The 22,749-nt window shown below is 46.4% G+C and overlaps 1 protein-coding gene across 6 annotated transcripts in view; it reads left to right on the top strand.

Moving 5' to 3' along the window:
• Positions 1-22,749, top strand: part of LOC139239496 (nuclear RNA export factor 1-like) — a 92,822-nt gene that overhangs the window by 29,690 nt on the left and 40,383 nt on the right. For all 6 annotated transcript variants that reach the window (XM_070868284.1, XM_070868287.1, XM_070868285.1 and 3 more), the window contains 3 exons: positions 17,095-17,245; positions 18,793-18,876; positions 22,617-22,721. In XM_070868284.1, the coding sequence (XP_070724385.1) occupies positions 17,095-17,245; positions 18,793-18,876; positions 22,617-22,721 (340 nt within the window). The remainder of the gene's footprint in view (positions 1-17,094; positions 17,246-18,792; positions 18,877-22,616; positions 22,722-22,749) is intronic.

A 22,749-nucleotide genomic window follows, 5' to 3' on the forward strand; every position in this document is an offset into this window, starting at 1 on the left:
CTTGCTGTTCGCAAATTATCTGCCGCGTTTCCCACATTACAACAGTGACTACACTCCAAAAGTACTTCATTGGCTGTGAAGCGCTTTGAGCTGTAAGGCCATGAAAGGCACTATATAAATGCAAGCCTGTCTTTCTTTTGCTGTTCATGCCACTGCAGGAAAGGAAATGTAGTAACATCAAGTTTTCTTGAAGATTGTCCATCTAAATGTCTTGTATATAACTGGGAGGACAGGCGCACCAACATCCCTAGCTTTAAAGCACTGACCACACTTGATCAGCTCCGCTGGGCAGGCCACATTGTCCGCATGCCCGACACGAGACTCCCAAAGCAAGCGCTCTACTCTGAACTCCTTCACGGCAAACGAGCCAAAGGTGGGCAGCGGAAACGCTACAAGGACACCCTCAAAGCCTCCCTGATAAAGTGCAACATCCCCACTGACAAAGACTGGTCTTTGGCCAGGGACACTCCCCCACTGGGAGTCCCTGGCCAAAGACCAGTCTGCCCTAAGTGGAGGAAGTGTATCCGGGAGGGCGCTGAGCACCTCAAGTCTCAACGCCGAGAACATGCAGAAACCAAGCGCTGGCAGCGGAAAGAGCGTGCGGCAAACTAGTCCCACCCACCCACCCTTTCCCTCAACGGCTATCTGTCCCACCTGTGACAGAGTCTGGCTCTCTTATTGGACTGTTCAGCCACCAAAGAACTCACTTCAGGAATGGAAGCAAATCTTCCTCGATTCCGAGGGACTGCCTGTGATATAACTGCTCATAGTTATATTGGTAGTTTTGAGCCAAGTACATGTAAAACAGAGATGCGCACTGGTATGTAAAGGCAACACGATTTAGAACCCTATCTAACTTAGATTACTGTGTTAATAATTGTGGACATTGGCTGATTTTAATAGCATGAGCTAAGGAGGTGTTAATGTGAACAGATAGCATTTTGAATGGACTGGTTTTCAAGAGAACAATGGAAGATTTGCTGAGTCAGCATTTAGAGGCTCTGATCTTCACGAGTGACAACAGTGTATCACTACCCTTGGAGATTGCTGATTTGCCATAAAATGAACAATTTAACAGTAGCTGGAACTTAACACTTTGCTAGGCTGCTGCTGTTACTGCATCAGTGACTGCATTTCAAATGTAATGCATTGGCTAAAAATGTTTTGAGGTGCCATTTAAATCCAAGATTTTGTTTTCTTTCTTGCAACAAGCTGTCACAAGAACATTTATTGTTTAACATTTGTGCACAGAAACGTACAACATCAATATAAGATAGTCACCAAGGAATCCAATAGAGAATTCAGAAGAAACTTCTTTACCCAGAGAGCGGTGAGAATGTGGAACTCGCTGCCACAGGGAGGGGTTGAGGCGAATAGTATCGATGTATTTAAGGGGAGGCTGGACAAGCAAATGAGGGAGAAGGGAATTAGAGGGTGATGCTGATAAAGTTAGATGAGGAAAGACTGGAGGAGGCTCGAGTGGAGCATAAACGCCGGCATGGATTGGTTGGGCCCAATGGCCTGTTTCTGGGCTGTATATCCTGTGTAAATCATTCAATTTCTCTCTTGCCAAAACTGGACGGGGAAATGAGCAGGAAGAATTGATCTCTCTGCCACATTGATTTACTATTGGATAGAAATGATTCTGATTTAAACAAAATCTTAACCTTTAGGCTTTTAGGTCTTGGATGGCACTGTGTCTTTTTGATAAAATGTTGCACAGATACATAGTGCTGGGGCCTCAACTATTTACAATCTGCATCCGAAGAAGGGCCCGAGTGTAATGTAGCCAAATTTGCTGATGATACAAAGATAGGTGGGAAAGCAAGTTGTGAGGAGGACGCAAAGGCAAACTAAGTGAGTGGGCACAAATTTGACAGATGGCGTACAATGTGGGAAAATGTGAGGTAAGCCACTTTGGTAGAAAAAATAAAAAAGCAAATTTATTATTTAAATGGGGAGAGATTACAAAATACTGTGGTACAGAGGGACCTGGGGTCCTTGTACATGAAACACAAAAGGTTAATAAGCAGGTACAGCAAGTGATCAGGAAGGCCAATGGAATCTTGGCCTTTATTGCAAAAGGGGATAGAGTATAAAATCAGAGAAGTCCTGCTACACCTGTATAGGGCTTTGGTGAGGCCACACCTGGAGTACTGCATGCAGTTTTGGTCTCCGTATTTAAGGATGGACATACAAGTTGAGCGTCCAAAATCCATAGTTCCAAAATTTGGGAACGTTCCGTAATCCGGACACCGAGCCGATCCGTGGCGGGTCAACTGGAAGCCGAAAAATGTCCCAAAATCCGGAAACTGCCTCGGTCCCGAGATTTCTGGATTTCGGGCGCTCAACCTGTACTTGCATTGGAGGCAGTTCAGAGAAGGTTCACTCGGTTGATTCCTGAGATGAAGGGGTTGTCGTATGAAGAAAAGTTGGACCTGTACTCATTGGAGTTTAGAAGAATGAGAGGTGATCTTATTGAAATGTATAAGATTCTGAGGGGGCTCGACAGATGCAGATGCAGAGAGGATGTTTCCCCTCATAGGGGAATCTAGAACTAGGGGGCATAGTTTCAGAATAAGGGGCCGCCCATTTAAAACTGAGACGAGGAGGAATTTCTTCTCAGAGGGTTGTAAATCTGTGGAATTCTCTGCCCCAGAGAGCTGTGGAGGCTGGGTCATTGAATATATTTAAGGTGGAGATGGACAGATTTTTGAGCGATAAGGGAGTCGAGGGTTATGGGGAGCGGGCGGGGAAGTGGAGTTGAGGCCTAGATCATATCAGCCTTTATCTTATTGAATGGCGGAGCAGGCTCGAGGGGCCGAATGGCCGACTCCTCCTAATTCTTGTGGGTTGTTTTCAGTAGCAGCTGATATTGAGTGCTGGAATACACAGTCTGACTGTCTGCCAAATTTAAATATTTCCAGTCTGTATGTATAGTGGACCAGCTTGACAGCGCATTTTCTCAATGCAGCAATTGAAAAACTACTTTCGCTGTCTGGTTTTCAATTGTTAACATTACTCGGAAATCAGGCCTGAACTCCCAACTGCCTCACTTAAATCCAGACGAGTGGCTCTCTCTTATCTTACTTCCCATTCCACCAAAGCAACTTGGCTCCTGGCTCTTCCATATTTGTCTCACTTTCAATCTGCATCTCTTGTTTTCTGTCTTGATCTTGGTCTGTCCTTTGCCACTTCTCCTGTGTCTCTGTTCTTGCTGATTGGGTTATCGTTGCCCTTAGCCCCTCTCCTGTCCTTTTCACCCAGTTTATTTCTTGCCCTTGAACATAGTACAGCAGTATTATTTATATTGGTGTCAGCTGTGGCTCAGTGGGTATCACTCTCTCCTCTGAGTCAGAAAGTTGTGGGTTCAAGTCCCAATCCAGAGACTTGAGCGCAAAAAAAATCTAAACTGACACTCCAGTGCAGTGCTGAGGGAGCAACGCATTGTCGGAGGGGCAGTACTGAAGGAGCGCAGCACTGTCGGAGGGGCAGTACTGAGGGAGCGCAGCACTGTCGGAGGTACCGTCTTTCGGATGAGACGTTAAACCGAGGCCCCGTCTGCCCCCTCAAGTGGACATAACAGATACCATGGCACTATTTCGAAGAAGAGCAGGGGATTTATCCCCGGTGGCCTGACTAATATTTATCCCTCAATCGACAAAAAAAATGATGATCTGGTCATTATCACATTGCTGTTTATGGGAGCTTGCTGTGTGCAAATTGGCTGCTGCGTTTCCTACATTACAACAGTGCCTACACTCCAAAAGTGCTTCATTGGCTGTAAAGTGCTTTGAGACGTCCAGTGGTCGTGAAAGGTGCAATATAAATCCAAGTCAGCTGGCAGCTCCAAACCCAATGGTAAACTTGCTAGTTTCGCTAATATAAAAATAGCTGAGTAGCTCCTTCCACCAGTCTTAAACATGTAATATCCAGACCAAGAGTACGCCTAGCTGCCTCCAGGTTTAACCCGAATGTGAAAATATTCTGTCATCAGCTTATTTAAGGCGGACATCAAAGGCCAATTCTAAATTGTATGGGTTCGCTGACCGACTTCAAGGATTGTGGGAAGATTGCCAAATCTGTGTTCTACATCAGACCGAACTCTCCCTCCTGAAAACACGGAGAAGGTGAAAGTGTTTAAACCATGGCAGGTGAAATTGATGGCCCACTCTCATCCATCAGGAAGGAGCAAACTTGAAATATTCAGAAGCACGTGCTATTAAATGCTGTTGAGCTAATTCCCACACCAATTTGAATTATCAAAGTCAATTCTAAGGAATTGGTCCCCTTATACGAACAAACAAAAATGGCGAGCAGGCAAGACCAGCTGGTCCATCAAGCTGAGACACTTCCTCCTTGTAATCACCGGTCATTCTGAATCATTTGAGAGGAAATGTGCTAATATTGTGCCAATCCACAGAAAGGCGATGTGATTTGGACCAGGGGGATTACCTCTCGCTGTCCCTCCTGCCCATTGTTTAAGGAGCTTATGGAAACTGCACTGAAGCTGTTTTTCCATCTCTGTTGTAACAATTGAGTAGTCAATTTCACTTCACACCAAATTTATTAACTTGCGACACCTTATCGACTGACATTGTTACTTTTTTTTCGATGCTTTGGGGCAGTTTATGATAAAAGGCACTTTATACGTTCGTTATATTTAGCATGGTCAGAGCTGTGTTTCCATGTGTTCAGTGATGTTTAGGATTCTGGCCTTGTTGAATTAAATTATGCTCATACCAGTGTCCAATCTCCATATCATCCTCTTGTTGTAATATGTGAGCTGGAGCCGTTCTTTTTACAAATGATCTTGTCCAGCGCTACCATTCATTCACTCATTCGCTTGCTCACTCACACTCTCCCTGTCAAGGATGACTTGTTTCCACACTAAAAACGAGTACTCAGGTGACTGATGAACTCATTCTAAACGGTGGAAGATGCCTGTGCGTTAATTCTTTAAACGTGGGGTGGCCGTTGCACACCAGCCACCACACGGGCTTGACGGAGCAAGGTCTTGGTCCAGTGGCAAGGATTATCCAAGACGACTGGAGACCAGGCTCCACTGCATGTGCCAATACACACACACAAACTCAAACATACTCCGACAGCCCTCCTTCCTTCCTCCTTCCCACAGGTGGAATTCATAGTACGCAATGTGAGCTTCACAGCCTCGCTATTGGCCCGTGCTGCGCCTTCCCTTGGTCTTGTCCACGCTGCTCCACCTCTGGGCTCCGACCTCTCCGCTCCTCCGTGCCTCGTCCCTCCTGTCCTCTCCACTTCTGACCTCCAGACCTAGCTCGGGCCCCCCGTCCTCCGGCCCCGCCCGGTCCCCGGCCCCCCGACCTGCGCTTCTTCTGCTCCTGGGTCCCAACCCCTCCACTAGGCTCCTCCACACTCCAAGAGATGCCACCAATCATCTACCTGCATTCTGATGACGTCTAATTTTGACGCCCACTTTAACTTTGTCGCTCTCTCTCTCTCTCTCTCTCTCGAGACCATTGTCAATTCTGCTGCTGCGGCGGTGGCTAGCTTATTTTGATTTGCCCACAGCTCCAGCCTCGCGCTGCAAACTCCTCCTCCTCCAGAGCTACCACCTCACTCTCGGCAGACATAGCTGCCTAATGAGAATTGTTATCTTTAGCTTCAAGGAGTGAATAACTGTCGAGAAAGCTGGACTGCTGCGTTTACCACAAGCCATTCATCCATAAATGTGCTGAGATTTCCTTGGTTGCAAACATGCAGCTCTTCAGCTTGGGCACATCATCCGGGTCAAGTTCGAGTAAGCACGTGGAAAAGTTCACCGCAATCTGAGTACTCCAGAAACCTTTGCTCTGCTTGACACAAGTCGGTGACATCGGTGTTCTGCAAAGGCTATAAATAGGTTATTGTAGACTTTTTGATAGACTACAATAAAAAAAATCTTGCTTCTCGACTCCAAATTGTCATTCCCTGCTAAATGTCCCTGCTCAGTACAGACCAAAATTTTGGATCTGTCTTATTCTGTCTCGTGCCACACGTGCGTTTATCAACTGATCTGCTGGGAGGAGCCTCTGTCCTTGCATAGAATTATTTAGAATGTACAGCACAAACGGTCCGTGCCAGTGTTTAAACTCCACACGAGCCTCCTCCCATCCCTCTTCATCTCACCCCATCAGCATATCCTTCTATTCCTTTCCTTTCTCCCTCGTGTTTATCGAACTTCCCTTTAAATGCATCTATGCTACTCACCTCGCTACTCTTTGTGGTAGCGAGTTCCACATTCCCGACCTGTTAAAACGTTTAATGCTGTGGCAGTATCGCCATGAAGCTCGAACCTTTTTTAATACAGTGCCATTCAAGATATGGCTGAGACATGGACATGTACAGCAGACACCTCAAGTCGCTGGAGAAATACCACCAACGATGCCTCCGCGAGATCCTGCAAATCCCCTGTGAGAACAGATGCACCAACATCCTCGACCATCCCCAGCATTGAAGCACTGACCACACTTGATCAGCCCTGCTGGGCGGGCCTCATTGTTCACATGCCAGATACGCGACTCTCAAAGCAAGTGCTCTACTTTGAACTCTTCACAGCAAATGAGCCAAAGGTGGGCAGAGGAAGCATTACAAGGACACCTTCAAAGCCTCCCTGAAAAAGTGCAACATCCCCACCGACACCTGGGAATCCCTGGCCAAAGACCGCCCTAAGTGGAGGAAGAGCATCCGGGAGGGCGCTGAGCACCTCGAGTCTCGTCGCCGAGAGCATGCAGAAATTAAGCGCAGGCAGCGGAAGGAGCGTGCGGCAAACCTGTCCCACCCTCCCCTTCCCTCAACCACTGTCTGTCCCACCTGTGACAGAGACTGTAATTCCTGTATTGGACTGTTCAGCCACCTGAGAACTCATTTTTTGAGTGGAAGCAAGTCTTCCTCGATTCCGAGGGACTGCCTATGATGATGATGATGATTCAGGAACAGGCCGAGCCAGTTGCAAGACGTTTTTGAGGTTAGGCCCTTGGGGTTCCTAAAATAAGAGCAAGAAATGCTAGAATACACAACAGGTTGATCAACGCCTGAAGCAAGAGAGACAGCTTAACATTGGGTCTAGACCTCCGAGGTGGAGTTCCTACTGTTAGCCCAGCTGACTCACCGGTGGCCTGTTTTAGCACAAAATGGGATTGAAGGCGGGATCTTTCTTATCTGGGTCAGCTACTTATTGGATAAACTCGGTGAGCCATCAGGGGAGCCGGGATATCCGACAGCTCTACCCATATGTGCTTTTGCAGTAAATTCAACCATCAGCTTATCTCTCCTGTGAATGAGCTGCGAAGACACTGAAGCATTTGTTAAGTACATGTGGGTCATTCAGTACTGATCAGAATCACAGACATACAACAAAAGTTTAGTGCATGGTGACCTTGGATTACTGCAGGGTGCAGTTAAACACTCGACTGTGTCTCTTTAACCCTTTGTGCCAGCCTATAATCCAGTTATTTGGTTATTTTTCTACCTTTTTCACAACATTGAGAGATAATGAGAAACTCCGTAAAATGTCCTTAATTTTCCACACACATACAGCAGTACAGTATCTTCTTCTGCAGTCCCCCGGAGTCGAGAATGACTTGCTAAAATGAGGTCTAAGGTAAATGATGAGACCAAAGTCACAGGTGGGACAGACGGTGGTTGGAGGGACGGGTGGGTGGGGTGCTTGATTTACCGTGTGCTCCTTCCGCTGTCTGTGCTTGGTTTCCACGTGCTCCCGGCGAACAGCCTCGAAGTGTTCGGCGCTTTCTCAAATGCTTCTCCTCCAGTTTGAGCGGTTGTGGGTCACGGATTCCCAAGAGTCGGTGGGGATGTTGCATTTTTTTCAAGGAGGCTTCGAGGGTGTCCTTGAAGTGCTTCCTCTGCCCACCTGGGACTCATTGCCGTGTTGGAGTTCCGAGTAGAGCGCCTATTTTGGGAGTCGACTGTCGGGCATGCGGACGATGTGGCCCGTCCATCGGAGCTGATTGAGTGTGGTCAGTGCTTCGATGCTGGGGATGTTGGCCTGAGCGAGAACACTGACGTTGGTGCAGCTATCTGCCAATGGATTAGCAGGATCTTGCGGCAGCAGCGTTGGTGGTACTTCTCCAGTGCTTTTGAGGTGCCTTCTGCACATAGCTACTAACCTGACCTGTGCCAGTAAGATCACTGCTCTAAATAGGCAAGTCCAGGTCACTGTAGCCAGTTGCCAAATGCTGAGGGCAGAGGATGGGCATAATTACATGTAAATTTCAGACTCTAGCCGAGTGACTTTATTTATATCTGATTATTTTGCATCGGTTCAGAGCCTGTAAGATAGGCGTGTGCTAGTCGAGACTCTTGCTGTATTGCAGTGTTGTAACTACATATACAAGGAAGAACCTGTTTTAACGAGCACTGTTTTGACTTCCTCAAAATATCCCACAGTATTTCACAACCAATGAATGACTGACTGTTTTTGAAGTGGTCATTTTGTTTTGTAGGTAAAGCTGCCAGTCAGTTTGAGCACAGCAACTGCGATGAATAACCAGGGAATCTGTGTGTGGTGGTGTTGGTTGAGAAACAAAGTATTGCATTTATGTAGCGCCTTTCACGACCTCTCGACGTCCCAAAGGGCCTTGCTGACAATTGCACATTTGTGAAGTGTAGTCACTGTTGTAATGTAGGAAGTACAGCAGCCAATTTGCGCAGAGCAAGCTCTCCAGGGAGAGCTCTCTAGCTGCTTGTCCAGCTAGGGATATCTAAAGTTAAGTGGGAAGATTGATGTACAGATTGAAAGAAAAACTTGGATTTATATAGCGCCTTTCATAAGAACATAAGAAATAGGAGCAGGAGTCGGCCATTCGGCCCCTCGAGCCTGCTCCACCATTTAATAAGATCATGGCTGATCTGATCATGGACTCAGCTCCACTTCCCTGCCCGCTCCCCATACCCCTTTTTTTTAATTTCCTTATCGCTCAAAAATCTGTCTATCTCCGCCTTTAAATATATTCAATGACCCAGCCTCTTCAGCTCTTTGGGGCAGGGAATTCCACAGATTTTCAACCATCTGAGAGAAGAAATTCCTTCTCATCTCAGTTTTAAATGGGCGGCCTCTTATTCTGAGACTATGTCCCCTAGTTTTAGTTTCCCACATGAGTGGAAATATTCTCTCTGCATCCACCTTGTCCAGCTCCCTCATTTTCTTATAAGTTTCGATAAGATTATCTCTCATTCTTCTGAAATCCAATGTGTATAGGCTCAACCTTTCCTCAAAAATCAACCCCCTCATCTTCGGAATCAACCGAGTGAACCTTCTCTGAACAGCCTCCAATGCAAGTATATCCTTCCTTTAAATAAGGAGACCAAAATTGTATGCAGTACTCCAGATGTGGCCTCACCAATACCCTGTACAGTTGTAGCAGGACTTCTCTGCTATTTACAATCTATATTAAAGACTTGGAAGAAGGGACTGAGTGTAACGTAGCCAAGTTTGCTGACTATACAAAGATGGGAGGAAAAGCAATGTGTGAGGAGGACTTAAAAAATCTGCAAAAGGACATAGACAGGCTAAGTGAGTGGGAAAAAATTTGGCAGATGGAGTATAATGTTGGAAAGTGTGAGGTCATGCACTTTGGCAGAAAAAAATCAAAGAGCAAGTTATTATTTAAATGGAGAAAGATTGTAACGTGCCGCAGTACAGCGGGACCTGGGGGTACTTATGCATGAAACACAAAAGGATAGTATGCAGGTACAGCAAGTGATCAGGAAGGCCAATGGTATCTTGGCCTTTATTGCAAAGGGGATGGAGTATAAAAGCAGGGAAGTCTTGCTACAGTTGTACAGGGTATTGGTGAGGCCACACCTGGAATACTGCGTGCAGTTTTGGTTTCCATATTTACGAAAGGATATACTTGTTTTGGAGGCAGTTCAGCGAAGGTTCACTCGGTTGATTCCGGGGATGAGGGGATTGACTTATGAGGAAAGGTTGAGTAGGTTGGGCCTCTACTCATTGAGAAGATCACCTCTCATTCTTCTGAACTCCAATGTATAAGATTTGAGGGGGCTTGACAAGGTGGATGCAGAGAGGATGTTTCCACTGATGGGGGAGACTAGAACTAGAGGGCGTGATCTTAAAATAAAGGGCCGCCCATTTAAAACCGAGATGAGGAGGAATTTCTGCTGAGGGTTGTAAATCTGTGGAATTTGCTGCCTTGGAGAGCTGTGGAAGCTGGGACATTGAATAAATTTAAGACAGAAATAGACAGTTTCTTGAGCGATTAGGGTATATGGGGTTATGGGCAGCGGGCGGGGAAGTGGAGCTGAGTCCATGATCGGATCAACCATGATCTCATTGAATGGCGGAGCAGACTCGAGGGGCCACTTGGCCTACTCCTGCTCCTACTACTTATGTTCTTATACCCTATCCCCTTGCAATAAAGGCCAACATTCCATTGCCTTCCTGATCACTTGCTGTACCTGCATACTAACTTTTTGTGCTTCATGCACAAGGACCCCCAGGTCCCTTTGTATTGCAGCACTTTGCAATTTTTTTCCATTTAAATTATAATTTGCCTTTCGATTTTTTTTTTTCTGCCGAAGTGTATAATCTCACATTTTCCCACATTATACTCCATCTGCCAAATGTTTGCCCATTCACTTAGCTTACCTATATTCCTTTGCAGATTGTTTGTCTTCCTCACAATTTGCTTTCCCACCCGTCTTTGTATCATCAACAAACTTGGCTACATTACACTCTGTCCCTTCATCCAAGTCATTAATATAGATTGTAAATAGTTGAGGCCCCAGCACTGATCCCTGTGGCATCCCACATTTGCCAACTGGAAAATGACCCATTTATCCTGACTCTCTTTTCTGTTAGTTAACCAATCCTCTATCCATGCTAATATATTACCCCCAACCCCGTGAACTTTTATCTTGTGTATTAACCTTTTATGTGGCACCTTATCGAATGCTTTCTGGAAATCCAAATACACTACATCCACTGGTTTTCCCCCTTATCCACCCTGCTTGTTACATCCTCAAAGAACTCCCAACAAATTTGTCAAACATGATTTCCCTTTCATAAAACCATGCTGACTCTGTTTGATTGAATTATGCTTTTCCAAATGTCTTGCTACTGCTTCCTTAATAATGGACTCCAGCATTTTCCCAACCATAGATGTTAGGTAAACTGGTCGATAGTTTCCTGCTTTCTGTCTGTGTCCTTTTTTAAATAGGGGTGTTACATTTGCAGTTTTCCAATCTGCTGGGCCTGCCCAGAATCCAGGGAATTTTGGTAGATTACAACCAATGCATCCACTTCTTTTAAGACCCTAGAATGTAAGCCATCAGGTCCAGGGGATTTGTCTGCCTTTCGTCCCATTATTTTACCAAGTACTACTACTTTAGTGATAGTGATTGTATTAAGTTCCTCCCTCCCAATAAATCCTTGATTATCCATTATTGGGATGTTTTTAGTGTCTTCTACCATGAAGACTGATATAAAATATTTGTTCAAAGTCTCTGCCATTTCCCTGTTCTCCATTATTAATTCCCCAGTCTCATCCTCTAGGGAACCAACATTTACTTTAGCCACTCTTTTCCTTTTTATGTACCTGTAGAAACTCTTACTATCTCTGTTTATATTTCATGCTAGTTTACTTTCATAATCTGTATCTTCCCTCTCATCTTTTTAGTCGTTCTTTGCTGGCTTTTAAAAGTTTCCCAATCCTCTGGCCTTCCACTAGTCTTGGCCACATTGTATGCCCTTGTTTTCAATTTGATACTACCATCCCTTAATTCCTTAGAAACTTAGAAACAGAAAATAGGTGCAGGAGTAGGCCATTCGGCCCTTTGAGCCTGCACCACCATTCAATAAGATCATGGCTGATCATTCCCTTAGTACCCCTTTCCTGCTTTCTCTCCATAACCTTTGATCCCTTTAGCCTTAAGGGCCGTATCTAACTCCCTCTTCAATATATCCAATGAATTGGCATCAACAACTCTCTGTGGCAGAGAATTCCACAGGTTAACAACTCTGAGTGAAGAAGTTTCTCCTCATCTCAGTCCTAAAATGGCCTACCAACTTATCCTAAGACTGTGTCCCCTGGTTCTGGAGTTCCCCAACATCGGGAACATTCTACCCGCATCTAACCTGTCCCGTCCCGTCAGAATCTTATATGTTTCGATGAGATCCCCTCTCATCTTTCTAAACCCCAGTGAATACAGGCCCAGTCGATCCAGTCTCTCGTATGTCAGTCCTGCCATCCCAGGAATCAGTCTGGTGAATCTTCACTGCACTCTCTCAATAGCAAGAATGTCCTTCCTCAGATTAGGAGACCAAAACTGAACACAATATTCCAGGTCAGACCTCACCAAGGCCCTGTACAACTGCAGTAAGACCTCCCTGCTCCTATACTCAAATCTCCTAGCTATGAAGGCCAACATACCATTTGCCTTCTTCACCGCCTGCTGTACCTGCATGCCAACTTTCAATGACTGATGAACCATGACACCCAGGTCTCGTTGCACCTCCCCTTTTCCTAGTCTGCCGCCATTCAGATAATCTGTCTTCATGTTTTTACCCCCAAAGAGGATAACCTCACATTTATCCACATTATACTGCATCTGCCATGCAACTCACCTAACCTGTCCTTGTCACCCTGCATACTTTCAGCGTCCCCCTCACAGCTCACACCGCCACCCAGCTTAGTGTCATCTGCAAACTTGGAGATATTACACTCAATTCCTTCATCTAAATCATTAATACATATTGTAAAGAGCTGGGGTGCCAGCACTGATCCCTGTAACACACCACTAGTCACAGGGTGCCTGCCATTCTGAAAAGGATCCGTTTATCCCAACTCTCTGCTTCCTGTCTGCCAACCAGTTCTCTATCCACGTCAGTATATTACCCCCAATACCATGTGTTTTGATTTTGCACACCAATCTCTTGTGTGAGACCTTGTCAAAAGCTTTTTGAAAGTCCAAATACACCACATCCACTGGTTCTCCCTTGTCCACTCTACTCGTCACATCCTCAAAAAATTCCAGAAGATTTGTCAAGCATGATTTCCCCTTCATAAATCAATGCTGACTTGGACCGATCCTGTCACTGATTTCCAAATGCACTGCTATTTCATCCTTAATAATTGATTCCAACACTTTCCCCACTACTGATGTCAGGCGACCGGTCTATAATTACCCGCTTTCGCTCTCCCTCTTTTTAAAAAAAAAAAAAGTGGTGTTAGATTAGCTGCCCTCCAGTCCATAGGAACTGATCCAGAGTCGATAGACTGTTGGAAAATGATCACCAATGCATCCACTATTTCTAGGACCACTTTCTTAAATACTATGGGGTGCAGACTATCAGGCCCTGGAGATTTGTCGGCCTTCAATCCCATCAATTTCCCTAACACAATTTCCCGCCTAATAAGTTCCTCCTTCTCACTAGACACTCGGTCCCCTAGTATATCCAGAAGGTTATTTGTGTCTTCCTTCGTGAAGACCGAACCAAAGTATTTGTTCATTGGTCTGCCATTTCTTTGTTCCCCGTTATAAATTCACCTGAATCCGACTGCAAGGGACCTATGTTTGTCTTCACTAATCTTTTTCTCTTCACATATCTATAGAAGCTTTTGCAGTCAGTTTTTATGTTCCCGGCAATCATCATCTCGTACTCTATTTTCCCCCTCCTAATTAAACCCTTTGTCCTCCTGCTGAATTCTAAATTTCTCCCAGTCCTCAGGTTTGCTGCTTTTTCTGGCCAATTTTTATGCCTCTTCCTTGGATTTAACACATTCTTAATTTCCCTTGTTTGCCACGATTGAGCCACCTTCCCAGTTTTATTTTTACTCCAGACAGGGATGTACAATTGTTGAAGTTCATCCATGTGATCTTTAAATATTTGCCATTGCCTATCCACCATCAACCCTTTAAGTATCATTTGCCAGTCTAATTAGCCAATTCATGCCTCAAACCATCGAAGTTACCTTTCCTTAAGTTCAGGACCTTAGTTTCTGAATTAACTGTGTCATTCTCCATCTTAGTTAGCCACGGATGGTTATCTCTTCTCTTACAGTCTTTCCTTCTCATTGGGATATATTTTTGTTGAGAGTTATGAAATATCTCCTTAAATATCTGCCACTGCTCATCAACCGTCTGATACTTTGGTCTATTTTCCCAGTCCACTTTAGCCAACTCTATCTTCATACCTTTATAGTCTCCTTTATTTAAGCTGAGGACACTGGTTTGAGAACCAACTTTCCCGCCCTCCAACTGAATTTGAAATTGAACCATGTTATGGTCACTCATTCCTCGAGGATCCTTTACTACGAGATCATTTATTAATCCAGATCTAAGATAGCCTGCTCCGTGGTTGGTTCCGCAATGTACTGTTCAAGGAAATTTTCCCGGATACACTCTATGATCTCTTCCTCAAGGCTACCCTGGCCAATTTGTTTTGTCCAATCAATATGAAGGTTAAAATCTCCCATGATTATTGCCGTTCCTTTATTACAAGCCTCCACTGGACATCTCAAAGCGCTTTACAGCCAATGAAGTACTTTGAGTGTAGTCACTGTTTTTATGTGGGAAATGCGGCAGACAATTTGCACACAGCAAGCTCCCACAAACAGCAATGTAATAATGATCGTATAATCTGTTCTGTTTTGTTGATTGAGGGATAAATATTGGCCAGATCACCGGCGATAACTCCCCTGCTCCTCTTCAAAATAGTGCTATGGGATCGTTTACGGCCACCTGAGAGAGCAGGCATTTATGTTTGGTCTAACGTCTCATCCGAAAAACGGCATCTCCGGCAGTGCGGTGCTCCCTCGGTACTGTCCCTCCCGGCATTGCGGCGCTCCCTCGGTACTGCCCCTCCCGGCATTGCGGCGCTCTCTCGGTACTGCCCCTCCCGACAGTGCGGCGCTCTCTCGGTACTGCCCCTCCCGACAGTGCGGCGCTCCCTCGGTACTGCCCCTCCCGACAGTGCGGCGCTCCCTCAGTACTGCCCCTCCGACAGTGCGGCGCTCCCTCGGTACTGCCCCTCCGACAGTGCGGCGCTCCCTCGGTGCGGCTCTCCCTCAGTGCTGCCCCTCCGGCAGTGCGGCGCTCCCTCAGTGCTGCCCCTCCGGCAGTGCGGCGCTCCCTCAGTGCTGCCCCTCCGGCAGTGCGGCGCTCCCTCAGTGCTGCCCCTCCGGCAGTGCGGCGCTCCCTCAGTGCTGCCCCTCCGGCAGTGCGGCGCTCCCTCAGTGCTGCCCCTCCGACAGTGCGGCGCTCCCTCAGTGCTGCCCCTCCGACAGTGCGGCGCTCCCTCAGTACTGCCCCTCCGGCAGCGTGGCCAGATTATGAGCGCTCGTTTCTGGAGTGGGGCTCGAGCATATGACCTGTCTCTTGAGGTGAGGGTGTGATAGCTGAGCCGAGGAGACCCGCACATACAGTACACTGCTGTTTTCTGGTACAGTGCGCATGTTTTCATGTCTGGCTGCCAGTGTTCTGATTTATGCCAGTGTTACACTGCCGTGAAATGAAAAAATAAACCGAGCAGCTCAGAGTTCATCAGTAACTGAGCACAGCACAGTGATCATTCTTCTTATCGTGTCAGCTGTGGCTCAGTGGGCAGCAGTTTCACCTCTATGTCAGAAGGTTGTGGGTTCAAGTCCCACTCCGAGCACATAAAAATCTCTGCTGACACTCCAGTGCAATGCTGCGGGAGCACCGCCCTGTCGGAGTTCCTGTCGTTCAGAAGAGACTTTAAACCGAGGCCCCGTCTGCTCTCTCTGTGGACGTAAACGATCCCATGGCGCTATTTCAAAGAAGAGCAGGGGAGTTCTCCCAGGTGTCCTGGGGCCAATATTTATCCCTCAACCAACATAACAAAAACAGATGATCTGGTCATTATCACATTGCGGTTTGTGGGAGTTTGCTGTGCGCAAATTGGCTGCCGCGTTTCCCACATTACAACAGTGACATAGAAAACAGGAGCAGGAGTAGGCCATTCGGCCCTTCGAGTCTGCAGCGCCATTCATTATGATCATGGCTGATCCTCCATCTCAACACCATATTCCCGCTTTTTCATCATACCCCTTGATGCTTTTTGTGTCTAGAAATCTATCTCTCCCTCTTAAATATATTCAGTAACTTGGCCTCCACAGCCTTCTGTGGTAGAGAATTCCACAGGTTCACCACCCTCTGAGTGAGAACATTTCTCCTCATCTCAGTCCTGAATTTCCTACCCCGTATCCTGAGACTGTGACCCCTTGTTCTCGACTTCCCAGCCCCGGGAAACAACCTCCCCACATTCAGTCTATTCAACCCCGTCAGAATTTTATACGTTTCACTGAGATCCCCTAATCATCATGGGCAGTCCCTCGAATCGAGGATGACTTGCTTCCACATCAAAAAGTTCACAGGTGTCTCAATGATTGACCTAAAATTCCAGGTCCGAGCTACATCCTGAAGGGTGGAAGATGCCTGTGCTTGGATTTTTTTAACGTGGGGTGACCGTTGCACACCAGCCACCACACGGGGCTTGACAGAGCGAGGTCTTGGTCCAGTAGCAAGGATTAACCAAGACGACTGGAGACCAGCTCTCATCTAGGCCTAGTCGACCCAATCTCCTCATACGACAATCCCCCCATTCCAGGAATCAGTCTGGTGAACCTTCATTACACTCCCTCTATGGCAACTATATCCTTCCTTAGGTAAGGAGACCAAAACTACACCCAATACTCCAGGTGTGGTCTCACCAGGGCCCTGTATAACTGGAGTAAGACATGCTTGCTCCTGTATTCAAATCCTCTTACAATGAAGGCCAATATACCATTTGCCTTCCTAACTGCTTGCTGCACCTGCATGTTTGCTTTCAATGACTGGTGTACAAGTGACTACACTTCAAAAGTACTTCACTGGCTGTGAAGCGCTTTGAGACGTCCGGTAGTCGTGCAAGGTGCTATAGAAATGCAAATCTTTTTCCTTGAGCTTTCTATATTGGTGTAGTGTGTGTGCAATGGTATTGTGATGCAGTGAGCAATCTGCGGCAGAGATGATGTGCACTGTGTAATCCTGCATGTTGTGACACTTTTTTTTTTCCCCTTTAATCCTCAGTACGCCCTATGGTTCGAGGCCATCTCGCCGCCCAGACAGCTGGCACGATCGTGATGGAGGGCCCTCCAGTATCCAGGTTACAGTGAAGCCAAATTCAGAGCGAAGTGCAAGCAGCAACACCAGTACACGGAGAAGCTGGTTTAAAGTTACTGTACGTCTTTGTTTAGCAGCTGCTCTATCCTTGCTGTTCTGTACGTTTGGAGCATAACTACTGTGCGGATCGGTGTGAGAATCTGGGCCAAGTGACTTTTGATGTAAATCTCCTTCCTTTTGAGTTGCAGTGTAACAATTTTCACCAGAGGAGAATTCTTTTCCATCTCTTCTCCCCGCCGCAGCCTGCTTGCTCCCATGCATCTTCTCCATCTCATCCCTTCCTTTCCTAAAGGAACAGTGACCTGCGTGGCGGAGCAGCGATGAGAGATCGTGGCGAATGTTTGTGGCAGAGGAGCAGGCGAGAGATCGTGGCAGAGGGTGCGGGGTCCAGAGGAGCCCAGGGGCAGCACGGGCCAGCCCACACTGTGCGATATGTGAGCGCACTAGGTCCGTGCAGCAGAGCTGGTCTCCAGTCATCCTGGTTAACCCTTGCCACTGGATAAAGGCCTAGTTCTGCCAAACCCGTGTGCTGGCTGATGTGCAATGGTCACCACGCGTTAAAACAATCCACGCACGGGCATCTTCCGCCCCCTCCATTGTAGTTCAGGACTGGAACATCGGCTCCTTCATTGAAACATCTGTGAACTCACCCCTTTTGGTGTGGAAGCAAGTCATCCTTGTTCAAGGAACCACCTATGATAATGACATTAGACCTGTGGGCCCTTGTGCAAGGGTACGATCGTGTAGCGGTCATGTTACTGGACTAGTAATCCTGGACTCATAATCGAGAGAACGCGAGTTCGGATCCCATCGTGACTTTGAAAATTTGAATTCCGTTTAAAAAAAAATGGTATCAATGAAATTGACCGTGAAACTGTCGGCATTTCTGTATGTGGCTCCAGTCTCACACCAATACAGTTGATTCTTAACTGCCCTCTGAAGTGGCCTAGCACGCCACTCAATTGAATGAAACCCTTTATCGGGACTACTAGGTATGAGCAATAAATGCCGGCCTTGTCAACGATGTCCACATGCCGAGAATGAATTAAAATCAAATGTGTATGCCCAGAGTCATCAGCTTTTTACCCTGGGTCTGACCCTGCTCTGGCTTAACATCCACTCGCATACATTTTAAGTACAAGTCACTCGCTGATGATCAGACATGGAAATCCTGCTGGGCTTCCCCCACCCCCTTCTCAGCCTGTGACACTGCGATCCATTGTTGCACCCTGTGCTGTGCCCAGCTAATGCAGCACAGACCAGGGATTGAACTGGGTGCCTTTGTGCATATCATTTAGTCTGACATTATGCAGTGCATTTACCCACTCGTCCATCACAGAGCCATCTCCCAATAACCTTACTGCATTCATTCGGTCAAAAATCTTACTGTATTCATTTCACATTGAATTAGTTGATGTTTTAAGTAAAATTTAAACCTTGGCATTAGAACAATCTGTTTTAAGTGTTCGCACCATTTTCCGATTGCATTTATGCAAGTAAATGCTTATTTTTAAAAAGTTTGAAAATGATCATTGTAAATTAGCATTGTAAAGTTAAGAACTGTTGAATATGATTAATGGTTAAATATGTTTGCTCTCTCATCAGATTCCCTTTGGAAAGAAATATGACAAGCCCTGGCTTTTGTCAAACTTGCATGCAATGTGCACTGTTTCCTTTACTCCTGTCCAGGTAGGAATCATGGCAGAGGTGCTTGTTTAGGTCAAGCTGGAGTGTCGGGAAAACCGTACCAGTAAAATGAGCCTTTTCTGGTTTCAGTTAGAGGTACATTTAAAACCGAGGTAGGAATGGGAAATATGGAGATTCTGCTCCTGCTCACTGATTCCTGCCAGAAACGGTAAGGCTTGGAATTCTGGGCAGTACCTGGATTGCACTTAACCGTGATTCCCCACATGGATGAACAGCCGGTCCACTAGGTCCGTGCAGCAGAGCAGGTCCCCAGTCGTCCTGGTTAACCCTTGCCACTGGTTAAAGGCCGAGCTCTCCAGTCCGTGTGGTGGCTGATGTGCAACGGTCACCACAGGTTAAAAAAAATCCACAGGCATCTTCCACCCTTCAGGATGTAGTTCGGGATCCAGAATATTAGGTCCTTCATTGAAACATCTGTGAACTCATCCCTTTTTGGCTTGGAAGCAAGTCATCCTCGCTTCGAGGGACCACCTATGATGAACAGCCTGTCGACATTCACTGCCCGTGGTCTCCTAGCAAGAGTCTGGAGAGGGGTAGGAAGCACATTGTGCCGAGTGTAACTGCAGCGTGAACGATGTTGACCAGTTGGCAAACATTTAAAGATCACATGGATGAACTTCAGCAAATGTACATCCCTGTCTGAAGTAAAAATAAAACTGGGAAGGTGGCTCAACCATGACTAACAAAGGAAATTAAGGATAGTGTTGAAGCCAAGGAAGAAGCATATAAATTGGCTAGAAAAAGCAACAAACCTGAGGACTGGGAGAAATTTAGAATTCAACAGAGGAGGATTAAGGGTTTAATTAAGAGGGGAAAATAGAGTACAAGAGGAAGCTTGCAGGGAACATAAAAACTGACTGCAAAAGCTTCTATAAATATGTGAAGAGAAAAAGATTAGTAAAGACAAACGTCGGTCCCGTGTAGTCGGATTCGGGTGAAATTATAATGGGGAACAAAGAAATGGCAGACCAATTGAACCAATACTTCGGTTCTGTCTTCACGAAGGAAGATACAAATAACCTTCCGAATGTACTAGGGGACAGTGGGTCTAGTGAGAAGGAGGAACTGAAGGATATCCTTATTAGGTGGGAAATTGTGTTTGGGAAATTGATGGGATTGAAGGCCGATAAATCCCCGGGACCTGATAGCCTGCATCCCACAGTGTTCAAGGAAGTGGCCCGAGAAATAGTGGATGCATTGGTGATCATTTTCCAACTGTCTATCGACTCTGGATCAGTTCCCATGGACTGGAGGGTAGCTAATGTAACACCAAGTTTTAAAAAAGGAGGGAGAGAGAAAATGGGTAATTATAGACCGGTTAGCTTGACATCAGGAGTGGGGAAAATGTTTGAATCGATCATGAAGGATGAAATAGCAGCGCATTTGGAAAGCGGTGATAGGATCGGATCAAGTCAGCATGGATTTATGAAAGGGAAATCATGCTTGACTAATCTTCTGGAATTTTTTGAGGATGTAACTAGTAGAGTGGACAAGGGAGAACCAGTGGATGTGGTGTATTTGGACTTTCAGAAGGCTTTTGACAAAGTCCCGCACAAGAAGTTAGTGTGCAAAATCAAAGCACATGGTATTGGGGGTAATATACTGACGTGGATAGAGAACTGGTTGGCAGACAGGAAGCAGAGAGTCAGAATGGCAGGCAGTGACTAGTGGGAGTGTTGCAGGGCTCAGTGCTGGGACCCCAGCTCTTTATAATATACATTAACGATTTGGATGAAGGAATAGAGTGTAATATCTCCAAGTTTGCAGATGACACTAAACTGGGTGGCAGAGTGAGCTGTGAGGAGGACACTAAGAGGCTGCAGGGTGACTTGGACAGGTTAGGTGAGTGGGCAAATGCATGGCAGATGCAGTATGATGTGGATAAATGTGAGGTTATCCATTTTGGGGGCAAAAACATGAAGGCAGAATATTATCTGAATGGCGGCAGGCTAGGAAAAGGGGAGGTGCAACGAGACCTGGGTGTCATGGTTCATCAAACACAAAGTGGGCATGCAGGTACAGCAGGCGGTGAAGAAGGCAAATGGTATGTTGGCCTTCATAGCTAGGGGATTTGAGTATAGGAGCAGGGAGGTCTTACTGCAGTTGTACAGGGCCTTGGTGAATCCATGACTTGGTACCTACTGTATATTCAAAAAATGAAGGACTTGCATTTCTATAGCGCCTTTCACGACCACTGGATGTCCCAAAGCGCTTTACAGCCAATGAAGTGCTTTTGGAGTGTAGTCACTGCTGTAATGCGGCAGACAATTTGTGCATAGCAAGCTCCCACACACAGCAATGAGATGAATAACCACATCATCTGTTCTAGTGATGTTGATTGAGGGATAAATATTTGCCCCAGGAAACCGGGGAGAACTCCCCTGCTCTTCTTCAAAATAGTGCCGTGGGATCTTTGACATCCACCTGAGCGGAGCAGACGGGCCTCGGTTTAATGTCTCATCCGAAAGACGGCCCCTCCGACAGTGCGGCACTCCCTCAGTGCGGCGTCCCCTCCGACAGTGCGGCACTCCCTCAGTGCGGCGTCCCCTCCGACAGTGCGGCGCTCCCTCAGCGCTGCCCCTCCGACAGTGCGGCGCTCCCTCAGCGCTGCCCCTCCGACAGTGCAGCGCTGCCCCGAGTGTCAGCCTAGATTTTTGTGCTCAAGTCACTGGGATGAATCACTCGTAATGTTGACTATAAAATGCCTAAAAGAAAGCTTCTAGGACAATGTTCCCATTACTTGCATTTATCACCAATTGCTGACACTAGCCAGCTCTTGTTGCAACTGATTAAAATGTTTTAAACAGTGAGGCAACAGCCATAAAATAAACTCGAAGGCCCACAATATCCAGACAGGGCAAACTAACCAATGAGAAAGACAGTGCAAATGCGTTGTCTGATCTTTGAGGGTCAGATTTCCAGCACCGGGCCAAAATATAAATTCTAGAACCGGGGGTCACAGTCTCAGGATAAGGGGTTGGCCATTTAGGACTGAGATGAGGAGGAATTTCTTCACTTGGAGGGTGGTGAATCTTTGGAATTCTCATCCACAAAGAGTCATTGAGTGTATTCAAGGCCGAGGTCGATAGACTTTCGGACTCTCGGGGAATTGAGGCATATGGGGATCGGGTGGGAAAGTGGTGTTAAGGTAGAAGATCAGCCATGATCTTATTGAATGGTGGAGCAGGCTCGAGGGGCCGTGTGGCCTATTCCTGGTTCTAATTCGTATGGGCTCGTGGCTGCAGATCAACATCCCTGGTGGGAGTACAGCCCCCCCCCCCCCCCATTCTAGCTTTCTCTCCCACTCAAGAGATGACTGTAATATCTTGCCGAGTGAGGGAGTGGGAACTTTCAGCTAAACCTGATCAGATCCTCATTCATGTCCAGATATGTTCACCTTTTAGCTTTTCAATTGAGTCATTTTAAAATGGGTGGTTGTTGTTGTTCAGGACGAGCCAGGAGCTTATGGTAAACCTTTATAAACCACTGGTTAGGCCTCAGTGAATCATGATCAGGAACGCGCTGCCTGAAAGGACAGTGGAAGCACATTCAGTCGTAACTTTCAAACGGCAGTTGAACATATACTTGAGAGAAATTTGCAGGGGAGTGTGTCTAATTATAGCTGTATAATTCTATGACATTTCTATTCTCTGCACTTGAGGAATTGAGACTTGTTTCGGCTCGACCATTAGCAGACGCTGATTCATATTTTGTTTCTACAGTTCCACTATGATGGTAATAAGGCAGTGTTCTATGTCGAAGATTCTACGGCTGCAAACGCTTTGAAGCAGCTATCAAGAAGAATTGTTGACAAAGATTTGTACCGGGTATATGGCTTTATATATTTCATATGGC

The sequence above is a fragment of the Pristiophorus japonicus genome, chromosome 27, assembly GCF_044704955.1.
Source record: "Pristiophorus japonicus isolate sPriJap1 chromosome 27, sPriJap1.hap1, whole genome shotgun sequence".
Taxonomy (NCBI): Eukaryota; Metazoa; Chordata; class Chondrichthyes; family Pristiophoridae; genus Pristiophorus; species Pristiophorus japonicus.